Source organism: Tenrec ecaudatus, chromosome X (assembly GCF_050624435.1).
Source record: "Tenrec ecaudatus isolate mTenEca1 chromosome X, mTenEca1.hap1, whole genome shotgun sequence".
In the NCBI taxonomy this organism is placed as follows: domain Eukaryota; kingdom Metazoa; phylum Chordata; class Mammalia; order Afrosoricida; family Tenrecidae; genus Tenrec; species Tenrec ecaudatus.
The window spans coordinates 143,525,521-143,543,732 of NC_134548.1; the positions used below are offsets into that span (position 1 = coordinate 143,525,521).

The following is an 18,212-nucleotide window of genomic DNA, read 5'->3' on the forward strand; positions in this document are numbered from 1 at the left end:
GTTACAGAACAACAATAACACATAGACTGTCTAGTGATGATGTGGTGAGGCAGCAGGTGAGGGGTTACAGGTGGCAAGAAAAAAGCCATAAAAGGAGAAGCTATAGAAAATAATTTTCAGTTCTGTCTTACCTCTCTTCAGAGTCATCTAAGTTTACCGACCACCTTCCTCTCACTGTGGAATAAAGCACTATGAGACTAGACCTGTGGATTCCTGTTTTCACCAGACGGGGTGGGAAGCTGATGACAAGAGGGGCAGACAGACTCCTTAGTTAATTTCTCCTTCCAGGTCCTTCCTACCTATTGATGGAATAAAACATTAGGAATTCCCATTGCTGCTAATCTCAAAAGCTTTAAGAAAAACTCTGAACAGAGAAGTGACCAACAGTGCTTCATGTGGTGACTGCTACTCTGTGCTTCCAGATGTGGTCTCGTCCCTCTTCTAAAATTCTATGGCACTGACAAGCACCAGGCCTAACCTTAGGCTGTTTCTCCAGGCAACACACAAAGTCAAAGTGGCAGCACTTACTTACTCATCCCCACCTAAATTCACAGGCAAAAAAATGTAGGTCCTTGAGATCTGCAAGGCCAGCAGTTCGAAAGCACCACCTCCTTCCCAAGCACATACAGGGCTTTTTACTCCTGTAAACAGTTACAGTCTCAGAGCCTGTAGGGGCAGTTCATTTGTGTCCTACAGGGTCGCTACTCCATGGCAATGAGTTGGGTTTGGGTTTGAGATCGACAGTCAGGTCAAGGAACTTTCCCAAAAAGCAGCAAGGAAGGAGGAGATGAGAAGAAAAGAGAACTAAGACATATGGAGGATGGAAGGAATATGCTAAGATCCTATTGATAGAATTTACAGAACAAGTCATGATTTTAGTAGAAAAAAAGAGATAAAATAATCAGAAAGTCCCTCACTACACTATAGCACTGCTGAGGATAAAACTCGAGACACAGTGCGGGATTTGTGCACAATCTCACCCCATCACACTGGGGCAAATCACTAAGGGCATACAACAGAACAGCAAGGGGAGCAAAGTGATGAAATCCCCGGGGAATAAAAAAAAAATAGACTTTGGTGGCAGAACGTGGCATCCCCTCAGTCTCAACTGGAAAACACTCATAAAGGCCAACAAACAGACCTTAAACTATTTATAGGCTTTTCCATTTTTGTCAGTGACTTTCTATTTGTTGTTTTTGTTGTTTTGTTGTTCTTGACTGCCTTTGTTGTTTTGTTTGGCTTTGCCTTGTTTTTCCACTTATGAATGTATTTGCATGTCTATCTAGATGAGATAGGCGGGATAAATAATTCAGAGATTAAAAGAACAGGACTAATGTTTCTGTGGGGATATGGGAGAAGTGGAGGTGGGATAAAGGATGGGCGGAGGGGGTGGGGAAGCAACTCAGGGAGAAGGGAAAAACAAGTGAACTAAAATCAATGGAGAGAAGACGCAGGATACTTAGTGGGGCTTAATAAAGGGCAATGTAGCAGCAAAGAATTGCTAAACTTGAATGAAGACTGAACATGATGGTGGGACTAGAGGAAAGTAAAAAGAAATAGAGGAAACAACCAGGAGGCAAAGGACACTTATAGAGTCCTAAATACAGGCATGTGCACATGTAAATATATATATATATATATATATATATGGAATAGAACCATGTACTCATATCTATATGTTAAGAATTAAGGTTGCAGATAGACATTGGGCCTTGATTCAAATACTCCCTGAACACAAGAACACTTTCTTCTAATAATCTGGCATTCTGTGATGCTGACTTTCCCGACACGATCCCTGAAGACAAAATGGGTGCATAAGCAAATGGGGTGAAGAAAGCTGATGGTGCCCAGCTATCAAAAGCCATAGCATCTGGGGTTTTAAAGGCTTGACAATACACAAGTGACCATGTAGCTGAGAAACAACAACAAAACCCACATGGAAGAAGCACACCAGCCTGTGCGATCATGAGGTGTCCATGGGATCAGGTATCAGACATCTAAGACCCAGAACAAAATCATACCAATGTGAATGGAGGGTGGGGTGGCCATGGGGTGGAGATCCAATGCCCATCTGTAGACAATTCGAGATCCCTTCACAGAGGCATCACAGGGAATAGATGAGCCAGTCAGGGTGCAGTATAGCATGGGTGAAACTTACAACTTTCCTCTAGTTCTTTCATGCTCCCCACCCCTCTCATGACCTCAGTTCTACCTTACAAATCGAGTAGACCAGAACATGCATACTGCTGCAGATAGAGCCCACAACACAGGGAATACAGGATAGATAAACCCCTCAGGACCAACAATGAGAGTAGAAATATCAGGAGGATTAGTGGAGCGTGGGGGGAGAAAGGGCGAATTAATCACAAAGATCAACCTATACCTCCCTCCCAGGGGAATGAACAATGGAAAAGTGAGTGAGGTCGAAGGAGGATGATGTAAGATATGAAAATAATTATCTATAACTTATCAAGGGTTCGTCAGGGAGGGCAGGTGGGGGAGGAAGGGGGAAGAAATGGGGAGCTGATATCAAGGGCTCAAGTGGGAAGAGAATGCTTTGAAAATGATGATGGCAGCAGAAGTGCAAATGTGCTCGTCATACTGAATGAATATATGGATCATGATAAGAGAGGTAAGAGCCTCAAAATAAAAATATATTTAAAAAAAAAAGAACAAAAAGAGAGGGGTTTGAGTAAGAGTAATTGAGAAGAAAGACTGCAGTCTCTACCTATGTAAAATGTCTTTTAAGTTGTAAATGCTGACACAATATATGTATATATTGTAATTAGAACCGTATGAGACTCCAATAAAATGATTTAAAAAAACACAAGAAAAGGTTTCTACACTACAGGAAACATTCTTTGATTGTTTTCAGGAGTGAGGTGGGGAATGGTAAATAACTAGAGTCTAAACACTGACATTAAGTGGATTCTGACTCACCGTGACCATATATAATGCTTCCAAGGCTGGGGAATTTGCATTTTTGTCTTCCAGACAGAGCCACCTAAATTCACATGTTAACTTGAGCGAAGCTGAAGGAAAAATGAAAGAGTCTGCTAAGAAAAAGTATCTCTGATGTTGTAATTGGTTATTCTTTGGGTTGCTAGACACAAGGTTAACTGTTCGAACCCACTAGCGTGTCTGAGGATAAAAATGTGACTTTCTATTGCCTTAAAGGTTACAGCTCTGGAAAATCACAGAGGCATTTCTACCCTGCCCTATAGGGTTTCCATGAATCAGAATTGAGTGTGATTTTTCTAGTTTCGTATGAAGAATTATGGTGTGTTTGAATAATTGCTCAAGGCTGATGATGCTTAAGCTGAGAGAGCAAAGGTTTCCTGATACATGAAATAGCTGTGTGAATTATGTTGAGGATTTCACTCTATATTTTTGTGGTGATAGGAAGCTCTCTGAAGATCTTAAAAAGCATGATCATATTAGCATTTCAAAGAATCAGCACAGTCCTAATATAGAAGATACAGATTGCACAAAGCCTGTTCAGACATTCCTGTAGCAGTTCCATTTGAAGATAATGGGATGATAGATTAGGGTTAAATAATTTAATCATAGGATTTTGTTGAGAAATTAAGGAATTCTTGTTCTTGAAACTATACTTGAGAGTTTGTGCTAATGAACGAGGGCAGGCAAGTCCAGAAAGGCCACAATGTGACTTGATCAACTGAGCTGAGGGTTCGAGGTAGAGGTATGCCTATGCAGTTTTTGTTAGGTTCAATCCAACTCATGACTACCCTGTGCCCAACAGAACGTACCACTGCCCGGACCTGGGCCAACCTCACCATAGTTGTCCTGTCTTAAGCAGCATGGAAGAAGTACAGTCAACATGGCCCTTAGAATCAAGGATTGCATGACTTCCCTCATGTACTTTGGACATGTTTTCAGGAGAAATCAGTCTTTGAAAAAGGGCATTATGCTTGGTAAAGTAAAAGGGCAGCGGGAAAGAGGAAATCCCTGGACAAGATGGATTGAAACATTGGCTGCACCAATGGACTGAACCATAAGAACAATTATGAGGATGGTATAGGACTGGGAAGTTTTTAGTTCTCTTGTACTCAGGGTCACTTTGAATTAAAACCAACTTGAGAGCGTCTAACAACAATAACAATCTCTCTCTCTCTCTCTCCTTAGTGATGTAGTTGTTTTGAGTTTGGCTAAGGTCTGCATAATTATCAGTTTGACAGCACCCACAGTTCTTCAGGAGAAAGACACAGCATTTTCTACTACCATAAACAGTTAGCATTGGAATCCCATGTTGGAGTCGCTATGAGTCAGCATTGACTCAATGACAGTGAGATAGAATTAAAGAATTATGCACCAGAGCCCCTAATTTAGTAATAAATAATTTTAATGGTTTTAATTCCTGCCAAAAACATAAGGGCCACATAGATATATTATGTTTCTCATAATAGAAGTACACAGCAACATTTCAAGAATAAACTTGTAAATGAATAAAGATATCTTTGAAATTGTTAAATTTTATGGTATTGGGGGCTCTTACAGCTCTTATCACAATTCATACATATATCCATTTTGCAAAACCACATCTGTACATATGTTGTCATCATGTTTTTCAAAACCATTTCTTTCTACTTGAACCCTTGGCATCAACTCCTCATTTTTACCCCCCTTCTCCTCCCCTCACTCCCCCATGACTCCTTGATAATTTATAAATTATTTTCTTTTTTTCATGTCTCACACTAACTGCTGTCTCCTTTCACCCACTTTTCTGCTGTCCGGCCCACTAGGATGGGGGCCACACATTGATCATGGCTCCCTTATTGGTCCTGAGGGGTTTATCTGTTCTGGATTCTCTGTGTTGAGAGCTCTTATCTGTACCAGTATACATGTTCTTGTCTAGCCATATTTGTAAGATAGAATTAGGGTCATGCTAATGTGGGGGGAGCATTAAACAACTAGAGGAATGTTGGGTGCTCCATTGGTGCTAAATTCTATCTATCTATCTATCTATCTATCTATCTATCTATCTATCTATCTATCTATCTATCTATCTATCCTTGTGGCCATTCTAACAGGGGGTGTCCAATTGACTACTGATGATCTTTGGGTCTACACTCTGCCCTACCCCTCATTCCCAGTGCTATGTTTTTTTTATATGTTTTGTTTTGGGTCTTTGATGCCTGATACCTGATCCCATGGAAACCTCATGATCACACAGGCTGGTGTGCTTCCTCCATTTGGGCGTTGTTGCCTCTCAACTGTATGGCCACTTGTTTATCTTTTAGCCCTTAAGACCCCAGACACTATATATTTTGATATCCAGGCACCATCAGCTTTGTATAAGACATTTGTTTGTGCACCCATTTTTGTCTTCAGCGATTGTGTCAGGGAAAGTCAACACGACAGATTGCCGTGTTAGTGCAACAAATTGTTCTTGCATTGAGGGAGGTGTAATGTCCATCCACTTCCATAATAGTTTATAAATAAATATATGTACCTAGGTGTATGCCCCTGTCATTGCATATAAATGTATTTACATATATACATGACTATATTTTGACCTCTATAAATGTCCTTTGCCTCCCAGTTCTTTCCTCGATTTCCTTTTACTTTCCTCCCATCCCATTATCATGTTCAGCCTTCTTTGGGGTTTTCATAATTCATCTCAACTACATTTCCCTTGATCGAAATCCCCCAAGCATCCTATGCTCTCCTTGCCATCAATTTTAGATCACTCATTCTTCCCTTGTCCCTGGGTTTATTGGCGCACCACCCTCGGTTTCCTCCATCACTCGCTCTCCCATTTCCCCCTTTAACTATTGGTCCCATTGTTCTCTCCTCTGGATGGCTCATCCCACATATCTTGTCCAGATAGAAATTCATGGACAATAATACAAGCAAAAACAAAGTATAGCAAAATATAACAAAAAATAAGACAAAAGATAAATCAACAACATCTAGTACAACAAAACAACAACAACAAAAACAGAGAGAAGAAAAACCAACAGCAAAACTGAAAAGCTCTCAAACATTTCCAAGTCTGTCTGTTGACCTTTATGGGTGTTTTCCAGTTGAGTTCGCTGGGGTGCCATGACGTGGGCCCCAAGACCACCTTTGGTATTCCTCGGGCACTATGTTGCTTTGCTTTCCTTGCTGCTCCACTCTACATCCTTAGTGTTCACCCCTGTGCAGTGGGGTCATATCGGGTACATCTCCCAAGCTGTGTCCCCAGTGTTATCCCCCTTAGCACTATGTATCAGTGAGTGACAGGTGGTCGTGTCTCGTGATGGGGCCGGCCCTTTGTTCCTCTCTGTGCATTAGTTGCTCTGAGGCCTTGATGGGCCTGGGTGCGTTCTACTCTCTCCTTCCCTCTTCATTTGCTCCTGATCAGCCACACCCCACTGTGCTACAGCTTCAGCATTGTCCTCTGAAACACATTCCTCTGGGGTTGCGTGTGGGGAGTACCCTGGTAGTTGGAATTGGGGGCCAGCCCCACTGACATCACTATTGGTTCCTTGCTTCATTCCTGTATGTTCCATACACGTCATGGAACGATGGGTTGAAGTCTGGTCTCTCTCCACCTCTCCTGTGGAGATATAAACAACACCCTCCACTTAGGTGGGTTAGTGCCCTGTTCCCCCACCACACCTGTTTCTCCCCACCCCATCCTTATAATTTGGCTGCCATATGTATCCCTGGGTTGGGTTTGGCATCTGTCATGGTACCTGGATCTCCCCCTGGGAATGTATGTATTTAATATCTTTTCCCATATGTTCCTTTTGGCATATATATATTTTTTGCTTACCTCAATAGACTCATGTTGTACTTGTCCTTTTGTGCTTGACTTATTTTGCTTAGCATAATTTCCTCCACTTCTTCCCTTGCAGTGGTGTATTTCATGCATTCATCACTGCTTTTTAGGGATGCACAGTACTTCATTGTATGTATGTACCACAGTTTGTTAATGCATTCATTGATTGATGGAAATTTAGGTTGTTTCTAATGCCTTGTAATTGTGAACTCTGCCATGGTGAACATTGGAGCACAGATGTCTAGCTGTGGTTTTTTTCATGTCTCTTCTGGGTGTATGCCCAGTAGGGGCTTGCTGGTTCATACGGCAGCTCAATTTCCATTTGTTTTATACATTGCCAATTTGATTTCCCAAATGGCTGTACATACATACAGGTCCACCAGTGGTGGACAAGAGTTCCCATCGCTCCACAGCTCCTCCAACACTTGTTACTTTATGATTTTTTAAAAATTGGGCTATCTTTGAGGGTGTAAGGTGGTAACTCATAGTTGTTTTAATTTGCATTTCTCTGTTGACTAGTGATCATGAAATTTTTATCAAAAGTTTGTTGGCCATTTGGATTCCTGCCTTTGAGAAACTTCTGTTCAGGTCTTTGCCCACCTCTTCAGTGGGGAATTTTTCTTTCCTTGTAAGGTAGCATAGTATTGTAGATTTTAGTAATAAGGTCTTTGTCTGATATGTAATTGCTAAAGATGTTTTCCCACCCTGGTCTCTCTTTATACTCTCTCGCCAAATTCTTTCAATGTACACAAGTGTTTTATCTTCAATATATCCTACCTGTCAATTTGTGCCTCCTCTGTGTTTGTGTCCTTCCCTATTTCCGATAGCCTATGTATTGTCTGCATTAAAGTTTTCAGGTTTGTCCCAATTCCCTCATTGATGGTCCTAATAGTTGGGGATGTTACCTCTATGTCGGTGATGCACCTTGAGTTTATTCTTGTGCTTGGAGTGAGTTAAGGATCTTGCTTCATTTTTCTGCAGGTAGATAGATATTTTCTTCCATCACCACTTATTGAAGAGGACATACACTACCCATTTGAAATTTCTTTTGGGGTCCTTATCAGTTGTCTGTATGAGGATGATTTTATTTCTGGGTTTTCCATCCTTTTCCATTGGTGTGAGTATCTGTCATTATACCAATACCACACTGTTTTGACCACTATGGATGCATAATGAGGTGCTAAAGTCAGATAAAGCAAGCCCTCTAATTTTGTCCTTCTTCTAGAGAAGTCCTCTGCTAATTCTGAGTTTCTTCTCTCTCCATATGAAGTTGGTAATCAGTTTTTCCATTTCTTTGAAGAAAAATGATGGTATTTGTATTGGCATAGCATTGAACTTATATAGTGCCTATATCTTAACTTACATCTTTACTATATTTTGTTTTCTGATTCATGAGCATTGGGTATCCTTCCATTTGTTTAGGTCACTTATGGTTTCTTTTAAGAATGTTCTGTAGTTTTCCTCATACAGATCTTTTCTTTTTTTATTCAGGTACATACCTAGATATTTCAATTTGTGTTGCTGGCTCTTGTGAAGGGTACTACCTTTTTGATACCCTCTTCTGTGGTCTCAAACAAAGACTTCTTAATCTATTCAACTTTCAACTCTAACTATGGAAGATTGTTGATGCTGTGTATCAGATATTTTGCAGTCAAACTATTTTCTATTTTGTCTTCCATGATCAGTAATATGTATGGTGAAAATTTTCATTATAAATATCATAAATTTGAAATACAAGTGAAGTGGCTCACTTATGAAAATAATATCAAGCACCAAATTAGTCAAAAAAAAGAAGAAAAAGGAGAAACTTTCAATACAGATTAAACTCTAGTCATAGTTAAAGAAAATGTCAAAATATTTCAGGATGAAGTAGTTGGAGGCCACTTCTACTACATAGTCAAAAGAAAATAATAATTGTCACCTGATGTAAACAATTTCAAAGCATATTGTAAATTGAGAACCAAACGAACTTACTTTTCCAGGGTTCCTCTAGTGATACAAAACCTGGAAAAGTCTACTCCAAGAAAACAAGACCTGAGCTAACTTCTTTTTTATAGAATAAAATATTGTAAGTAAACTAATAGCATATCCAGCATATCATAGGAATGCATTAAAAGCAGCCATGTCTAAGTAATATAAAGAAAATATAAGTACGAAAAATAAAAGGGAATTTCCTACATTAAAACGGATTATTCACTCACTGCCAACCAATGCATTCTGACTCATAGTGGCCATATAGGACAGGACAGAACTTCCACTATGGGTTTCTGAGACTGTGAATCTTTACACAAGTAGAAATCCTCTTCTTTTCCCCATGCAGCCGCTCGTGGTTATGGACTGTTGACCTTCTGATTAGCCAGTCAACAGGTTCAAGAATGTAAAAAAAATCCAAAATCTTTGAAAAGTTCAAAACCAGTTCATGATTAAAAGACAAAACAAAAAACATGAAAACAACCTTTTGGCAAAGTAAGGTTAGGTAGGAACCTATATGGGAACGGTAGGCAAGTTTTCCATTAAATCCATGACAAGATGCATATTTTGCTATCACATTCACTAAACAAAATTTTACTGGAATTTCACAGGTAAAGACTTAAGAAACTCAAGCTATCTAAGAGGTTTGAAGACTGAAAGAGAAAGACAATATTTGGTACCACATAGTCTTATGGGTAGAAATGCAAAGGAAGAGGTTCATGAAATATTAATGAGTAGGAGACTCGAGAAAATTGGTGTACAGGAAGATCACTAAAGCAAAATTAGAGCTTCACTACAGGAAAGTGATGACTAATTGTTGTTAAAGCAAAATATCCTGTTCGCAATAGCAATCGAATGCAAAAAGTACCTAGGAAGAAATCTAACTAAACTACATTTTTGGAGGCCAATATACAGATTTCCTGATAGATTTAGATAAAATAAGACTCAAACAAATAGAGCACAATACCAATTTTTATTGATTGGGAAAAGATATATTAAAATATCAATTATATTTAACTCATTTACAAATTTAATGCATACCAGCAGCTGCAAATATCACAGCAAATTTCAGACTGCTGCCTCTTGCTCTTTAAAATAAACATAAGGAAACAGAAGAAAAAAGCAACGAAGTACAGCAAAAACATCTAAATAACAAAACATGAGAAAATTCTGGGGGAACACCCTAAAAACGGCATTGAACTGTTACTTGTGTGTATGCAGGGGTTGTGGAGCAGACTTTATTAGGTTCGTGGCTACAGTAGGCAATAGATGAGAAAACAGTTTGGGAGAAAATTTTCATAGTGTTCTTCCTTCATCACAGTTTTCTGGAATAAGGAACTTTCCATTCTTCGCTAGAGAAATCAGACGAAAGAAGGAAGAACACATTTCAGGATCTATGGGATACTAACAGGCCATGGGGTAATAACATAACTTCAAATGTTATGCTATGCAAATGTCTTTAATGAAATATTTATCTATAGTTATTGGTCTACCTATGTACTTATACACAGACAATAACATTTGGTAGACATGTAAAATGTATTTGATTTTATAAATGATATTTTAACAAATGTCACTATACTGAATTAGGTGACGCTAGATTGACCTCTCAAAATTGCCCAACCTCTTTTATGTAAAAAGCAAATATTTCTAAAGGTAAAGTACCTATGCTTTTACATTTTGCTGATACAAATATAACACTAGGGGCAGCAGTTTTCACTCTGACAGTCCACCACATATCTTGAAACAGTTGCTTGCTGCAGCTCTGCTATCTAGCATGATGGGAGCCAGATCCAATGTGTAAAATATTTATAGTTGGACAAATGCATTTGGATTCCAGAGAGGTAACATTTCCCATATCTCTTAAAAAAGCAAAAGAGCATGATAGTGCTTCTCATAAACTGGTCACAGGAAACAAGGGCCCAAACATGAGGTATTATTTTAAAATCATTTTATTGGGGGCTCATACAACTCTTACCACAATCCATATACACATCAATTGTGTCAAGCACATTTTTTACATTCGCTGCCCTCATCATTCCCAAATATGTGCTCTCCACTTAAGCCTTTGGTATCAGCTCCTCATTTCCCCCCCCTCCCTCCCCGCTCCCCCTTATGAACCTTTGATAATTTATAAATTATTATTTTGTCATGTCTTACACTGTCCGACATCTCCTTTCACCCACTTTTCTATTGTCCGTGCCCCAGAGAGGAGGTTATATGTAGATCCTTGTAATGGTTCTCCCTTTCTAATCCCCCTGCCGTCCAGCCTCCCAGTATTGCTACTCTGGCATAGTGCTGAAGGGATCATTCGTCCTGGATTCCCTGTGTTTCTGGTTCCTATCTGTACCAGTGTACATCCTTTGGTCTAGCCGGATTTTTAAGGTAGAATTGGGATCATGATAGTGGGGGTGGGGGGCGCGAGGAAGCATTTAAGAACTAGAGGAAAGTTGTGTTTCATTCTTGCTACCCTGCACTCTGACTGGCTCGTCTCCTCCCCTTGAGCCTTTTGTAAGGGGTTGTCCCCTTAGCTACAGATGGGCTTTGGTCTCCACTCCGACTCCCCTGTAAAGGTGAGGTCTTATGGGCACCACCTCCGCTGCCATCCCTGAGAGGTCTGGGGCACAGAAGACTGGGTGAGGTTCACATCTCTTCCACCTAAGGAGGTCTCTAGAGGTTATCAACCGTGAACTAAAGGTGTAATCTCAGGCTCTGTAAAGCGTGTATAAAATGATCCTGGTGAGAGACGGCTGAGGAGCTCAGAGCTAAGGAGGCCACGCCCCCGTTCAACCCGGAACTCACGTGACCGGATGGTCATAGTCACCGGAAGTGGCTTGCTCCTGCGGCAAAGCGGAAGGTTGATCTGAAAGGGGTGGCCTCAGGGTAGTCGGAGTCCGAGAGGCGGCTGCTGTCACGATAAGGTAAGGACAGACTCAAAGGAAAAGTGAAGCGGCACCACCCACTTTTCCCTTCGGCCTCGAAGGCTTCCGGAATAAGTGTGCTCACCGAACTTCCGCCTTTTTTCGTCACTCGTGCGTTAAAGTCGTAGACCAAAGCGTGTAGCCCCAGTTGTCAGAGGGCGCTCCAGGGGCTTTCGACGCCAGGCCCCGAGTGTTAAGTGTCCCCATTTCTGATCTCAGCTCCCGGGAAATCCACAAAGAATTCAGTAGAGCTCCGCTTTTGCTCTGAGGCCTCCTGGTGAGCCGCATAACGTACAAATACGTCAGATTCCGACGGGGATGAGGGTCTTGCTTTTAGGGAGGCTACATCCAGCCAACAGAGGCAATGCGTCAGAGGGGGTCCACGCAGGTTTCGCCTGGGATTTGCGTGCGATGGAGGTTCGTTGTCCTAACATAACATCATCACAGGGGGAGGTGGCCCAGGCCCTGCGCGGACTAAAATGAGGACCCGGAATGCGATCTGAGAGGTTAACCCACCCTAGAAAAGAGTCCTGCCGCTGTCAGCCCTGGGGGGCCCTGGGAACCGTTGTGAGGCTAAGATTACCTTGAATTTCCACCTGGAGGTCTCAGAGAGGTGACGGTTTTGTTTCAGGGACTCAGAGACATCTCCTCAGAACACAGGGGCTTTACATAATCTTATTGGTGTCAGTACTATGAAGTATCTGGCTAAGCTGTTAGCGTGGGTTCCCTTCCCATATTCAAGGTTTTCAAGGGAAGTGAGGAGGCCTTTCTTTGAGACAAAGAGGGAGGTGGTCTGTGGAAGTTACATAATCCGTCAATCAGGTCGCAGCATGGTGACGTCATTTGGAAGTGCGAAAGGGATAAATAGCTCGCTGGAGGCCAGATCTATTATCTGATTTCCCTTTCCTGTTGTTGAGATACTCAAGAGAGCTGGAGGAGGCACGTGGAGTCCCACACCAGAGTTGCGATATTTCCAACGCCACTCGATCCACAAGATCTTCTACCCACTGGCCTGTGATCTTTCTGCAATCGGCATCATTGCATGTTCTGCATAAGTCTAAAAAGGGATTTATGGACTAGTATCGGACATATGGGTTAATATTGAACTATGGTGTTGATCTGGACTGGGTTGGGATGTTTACATACAATTGCTCTTTTATATAAAGCTATTTCTTATATACGTTTGAGTGTCTATAAATATGTTTCTCTAGTCAACCCAAACCATCACATGGTTCAAGCTGTGCTAGGAGTTACGATAAGGGTCCTCCATCAATACTGAAGGGACCACCCAGTCCCCAAACACAGGAACTTCCACATATCCCAAGCCTATCTACTTATTCTCAGTCCTTGGAAGCTGGTCTGGTGTGGCAGCTATTCCTTGAAGAACCTTCTCGCGTCTTCCTTTAAGTTCTTGTGCAGCAGACTGAGCAGGTGGGCTAGAGACTTGTGAATCCTTAGAGCATTTTCTTGAGGAAAAGAACGGTGGAGGCAGCCATTATCAGAGCCCCCACTATTGAACTTAACAACCTAGGCTGCTCACATCCTGTCTTTCTATTTTAGGTGTGGGAATCCAGTGTTTGCCTTTCTGAAAACATCCCTGCCTCTGTGTGATAATGTCTCAGAGTGGAGAAAGTTCTGACTACACAGGGGATCAAAGCCTTGGAAGCTGCAGTAAGCAGGAGGAAACACCAATTTCTGACGTTGCAGAAGAAGGCACCATCGCCTCTGCATTGATCTCTGGCGTACTGGAAGAGGCTCCTGCCACAGAGTCATCCAGTACTCCCCCAGGTCCTCAGAGTATCTGGGTTCCTTCTTCTACGTCATTGAACAAATCAGATGAGAGCTTCAGCAACCAAGAAGATGAGAAAAATCCAAGCACATCAATGCTCATGCCAGACAACAAAATCTTGCCTGCCTGTCTAGATGAGAAGATGACTTTGTTGGTGCAACTCATGCTGACCAAGTACCAACAGAGGGAAGTGATCACAAAGGAAGACATCCTGAAGGTAGTCATTAGAGAATATGAAGACCACTTTCCTGAGATCCTCACTATGGCCTCTAAGCGTATGGAGCTGGTCTTTGGCATTGAAGTGAGAGAAGAGGATCCTATCAACCACTGCTATATCCTTTGCAATAACATGGGTCTCACCTACAATAGGATGCTGACTGGTGAGGAGATCCTACCCAAGAATGGTCTGCTGATTTTTATCCTGGGTGTGATCTTCATGAAAGGCAACCGTGCCACTGAGAAGGAAATCTGGACAGTGTTGAATAGAACGGGCATATATTCTAGGAAGAAACATATCATCTATGGGGAACCCAGGAAATTTATCACCAGAGATCTGGTGATGGAAATGTATCTGGAGTACCGACAGATTCCCAATCGTCATCCAGTGAGTTATGAATTCCTTTGGGGTCCTAGGGCCCACGCTGAAATTAACAAGGTGAAATTCCTGGAATATTTAGCCAGGGTCAATGATTCTGATACTCCATTTTACTCATCCCAATATGAAGCTGCTTTGAAAAATGAGGAGGAGAAAGCTAAAATTTCACCCAGATTTACTTCTCCTCACAAGGCCAAAAATCAGTCGAAGGTCGCACCTAGAAAGTCCTCTACCAATAGCAGGGAATGAAGGCAATTCTCCGCTTTATTTTTGCTCTAACCTGTCCATTTAGCATTGAATTCAAAGACTATGAATGACATTGGTCACATTTATTGGTAGTTTTAAGATTTCAGAGTAAGTTTTACTAATTTTAAAACAAGTTTGACAATGAGTATTGTCTTGAAAGTATAAAACAGCTCAGCTTTGAATTTTGGGGGACAAAGAAATAGGAAAAAATGTTAAAAGATGTTTATTTTTGGCTTCTCTTATCTCTTTTAGTCTGTTTCTCTGTAAAAATAAGAGAGATCTGCATTTGTTTTATTTGTTTAAGAACATAAGAGAAATTAAATCTTAATTAAACCTCATCCTCTGTTTCATTTATTTCCCAAATAAGAAAGCACCACACTAGCACAAAGGTAATAAGGTAGCTAAGACTCAAGTCCTGTTAAAAATTTTAGATTCTAGAACCTGCAATCATATAACAAAGATGGTGGGCCCCCTCTAAATTCTAAGGATATGTATTAGTTGTGAGATTGTAAGATGTTTTGCATTGCTAATGAGTCAATTCTGACTCATAGCAACCTTATAGGACAGAGTAGAACTGCTACTTAAGGCTTCCAAGACCGTCAAACTTAAATGAGTGAGATGTCTAGGTCAGTGGATCTCAACCTTCCTAATGCTGCGACCCTTTAATACAGTTCTTCATGTTGTGATCCTCAACCATAACAGTATTTTCATTCCAACTTGATAACTGTAATTTTGCTACTGTTCTGAATCGTCATGTAAATATCTGATCTGCAGGATGTGTTTTCATTGTTACAAACTGAACATATTTAAAGCATAGTGATTGATCACAAAAATATGTAATTATATATTGTGAAATATATATATATATATATTTATAATTATAAATCCCTGAAATTTTGTCTTGAAACATGGTGTAGCATGCATGTATTCGTATGTGGGCATATCGCATATGGACAGACCCTCCTGGAGATGGATGGATGAGCAGTGTCTCTGTTCCTAAGACCATCAGAAGTATGTGTTTTCCAATGGTCTTATGCGGCCCTTGTGAAAGGGTTGTTTTACCCCGAACCACAGGTTGAGAACCTCTGGTTTGGATAAAAACTTTCAAGTGTAAACAACTTAAGGCACAGTACATTTGGGCGATTTGAAAAGTAGCTTTTCAATGTGAGTTACTTTTAAGTTAGTCTGGGTCGTAGGGACTATAATGCAGTGGAGGTAAAGCAAGGATCTGACCCTTGCTATTGTATCTCAGAGTTGAGAATATAAACCCTAGAGTGGAAAATTGTTGGTATATATTACATTGGGATCATGGATAAACCAGACAGGAGACTACACCAGGGGAAGTACTGGACTGTGCCCTGTAATTTTCCTCCAGTGTAGTTGGACACAGTACATCAATCATGTAAATCATCTCCAAGGGCTTTCTGATAAACAGGCAATAGCCCTTGAAATTAAAAAAAAAAAGCAGAAGTTACTGTGCTTGAATTGTTTCCTCTTGCCGGTGAGCCACTCTATTCAAAAGACATTTTAGTTTGGTTATATTTATTTTACTTGGGAAATTCTACTAGCAAAGGATAGATATTACATGGGAGTGAAATGCATGAAAAATTATAGATGGTTTGGATTGAAGGGCAGCTGAAAGGGTGGAGCAATATTGATACCGATTCTAGGAATTTTTAGTTGTAGCCAGCTGGGAGAAGACGCTCACACCCATACCTTCTGAAGGGAAGAATTTGCAGTTCTACTCGCTAAGTAGCCTTTCTGTGTCATTTGATAGTCTTGTCCTATCGCAGGCTGCTATTGTTTTCTGCGACATCCCGAATTAAAGCACAAGTGATGGAGTCAAAACTATAGTAATAACTGTCATTTATGAAAGACCTAAGATATGCCTGGCACCGTGCCAAGTATTTTCCATACATTACACACTTTCCAACAGTCCCTCAAAACAGTTTTTGAATGCCACTTTGCAGATGAAGAGTTTAATTCAGCATATTTGGGTATGTACGTATGTTCATAGGACTAAACCCTAGGTGTAAATTCGTCTTGGGACCACTCTCTTCCATTCTTTTCATCCTTAGACTGAATTTCTGTCTCCTAATTAATTTCTCTACCCACTGTTCCATAATGTGTCTCAGAAATAAAAAGAAGGACCCTGGGTCTCAGGAAATTAAAAAAAGGAAACAAAAATTAAGGAGCCCTGGTGGCATAGTGGTTACATATTTGGCTGTGATCTCCAAGGTCAGTAGTTAGAAAGTACCAATCACTCTGTTGTAAAGAAGTACAGTCATGGAAACTCAGGAGAGCATTCTATCCTGACCTATTGGGTCAATATGGGTCAACATTGATTCGATGGCAGTGAACTTGTTTTTCTATATTTTGTTGTGTGTGTCTGACCTATGCTAGCTTAACCAAAACAAAATCACTACCATGGAGTAAATTTCGACTCATGTGACCCTCTAAGACAATGTAGAACTGCACCTGTGAGTGTCTAGAGATTGGTAGTGCCTGGTAATGACTGTAGTGGTTATGCGTTGGGTTGGGATCCATCTTTATGAGGACTAGACCAGAGTATGTACATAGGTACAGATAAGAGATAAGAGCTCAAGAAACATGCAGTTCAAAACCACCAGCCTAGTTTCAGAAGAACCATTACTCCTGTTACTGTTTCTGAAGTGTTATCTATCTTGACTTTCATGTCCTGAATGATCTCAAATATGCATGTGAACAAATGCAAATTGACATGCTTTATGAGGTAAAACAAAAGGTATAATAGGGAGGGGAGTCAATATTAGAGAACTATAGGATAGTTATGTGATTCATCAGTGCCATACAGAACCCTGGATTTATCATCCCTTCTGTGAGGGTCTATTCAATTATCTTACAGGTGGGTTTTGGGTCTCCACTACATCCATAGCCCTTCACATTGATTTGGTTGCTTACTTTTTAACTTCTGATACCTCATTCCATGGATACCTCATAATCACACAGAATGGTGTGCTTCTTCCATGTGGGATTTTTTACTTCCCTGCTAGATGGCTACATGTTTAACCATAAGCCTTTAAACCCCAGATGCTATATGTTTTAATAACCAGATACCATCAGCTCTTCCCATCACATTTACTTATGTACCCATTTTGTGTTTAGTGATCATGTGAAGAAGATGAATATCATACAATGCCTGATAATTAGAACAAACTGTTCTTTTTAAAAGAAAATCATTTTATTGAGGACTCTTACAATTTTATTACCATCCATACATTAATTGTATCAGGCATATTTGTACATATGTGCCATCATTCTTTTCTAAACAATTACTTTCTATTGAGCCCTTCATATCAGCCCCCCCTTCCTCCCATCCGCCCTCATGACCCTTTGATAGATTATAAATTATTATAATTTTCATGTCTCACACTGACCACTGTCACCCTTCCCCGATGGTTTCCATTGTTCTTCCCCCTGCAGGGGGGGGGTGTTGTTGTGTGTCAATTATTATGATCAGTTCCCCTGTCTTCCCCTCCCCCCTGTCTTCGCCCTACACATCTGGTATCGCTATTTCCATTTCTGAACCTGAGTTGCACGTGTTATCAGCCCTTATCTCATCTACACCTTTGTACATGCTCTGGTCTAGTCCGAAATGAGAGGCATCACTGGGGTCATGGTGGTGAGGAGTGAGGAATCCTCAAGGAACCAGAGGAATTATGTGTGTTTCATTAGTGTTTTATTGTGCCCCGGTTAACTCATCCCTTCCCTTCCCTGTGACCTCTCTATGAAGGGATGTCCCATTGTCTACAGATGGGCTTGTGGTCTCTGATCTGAACGCCCTCATTCTCAACAATATGGTTTTGTTTGTTTTTCTGTTTTGTATCTTCTGATGCCTGTTACCAGATGACACCTCATGATGGC

The 18,212-nt window shown here is 40.8% G+C and overlaps 1 protein-coding gene across 1 annotated transcript; it reads left to right on the forward strand.

Moving 5' to 3' along the window:
* The first annotated feature begins 13,292 nt into the window (after positions 1-13,292).
* On the forward strand, positions 13,293-14,312 carry LOC142433755 (melanoma-associated antigen B16-like). The gene has a single exon (XM_075538460.1). The coding sequence runs from the start codon at positions 13,293-13,295 to the stop codon at positions 14,310-14,312; it is 1,020 nt and encodes a 339-aa protein (XP_075394575.1).
* The last annotated feature ends 3,900 nt before the right edge of the window (positions 14,313-18,212 follow it).

Coding starts and splice junctions, on each gene's coding strand:
- LOC142433755 (XM_075538460.1), top strand. CDS start 13,293: ATGTCTCAGAGTGGAGAAAGTTCTGACTACACAGGGGATCAAAGCCTT.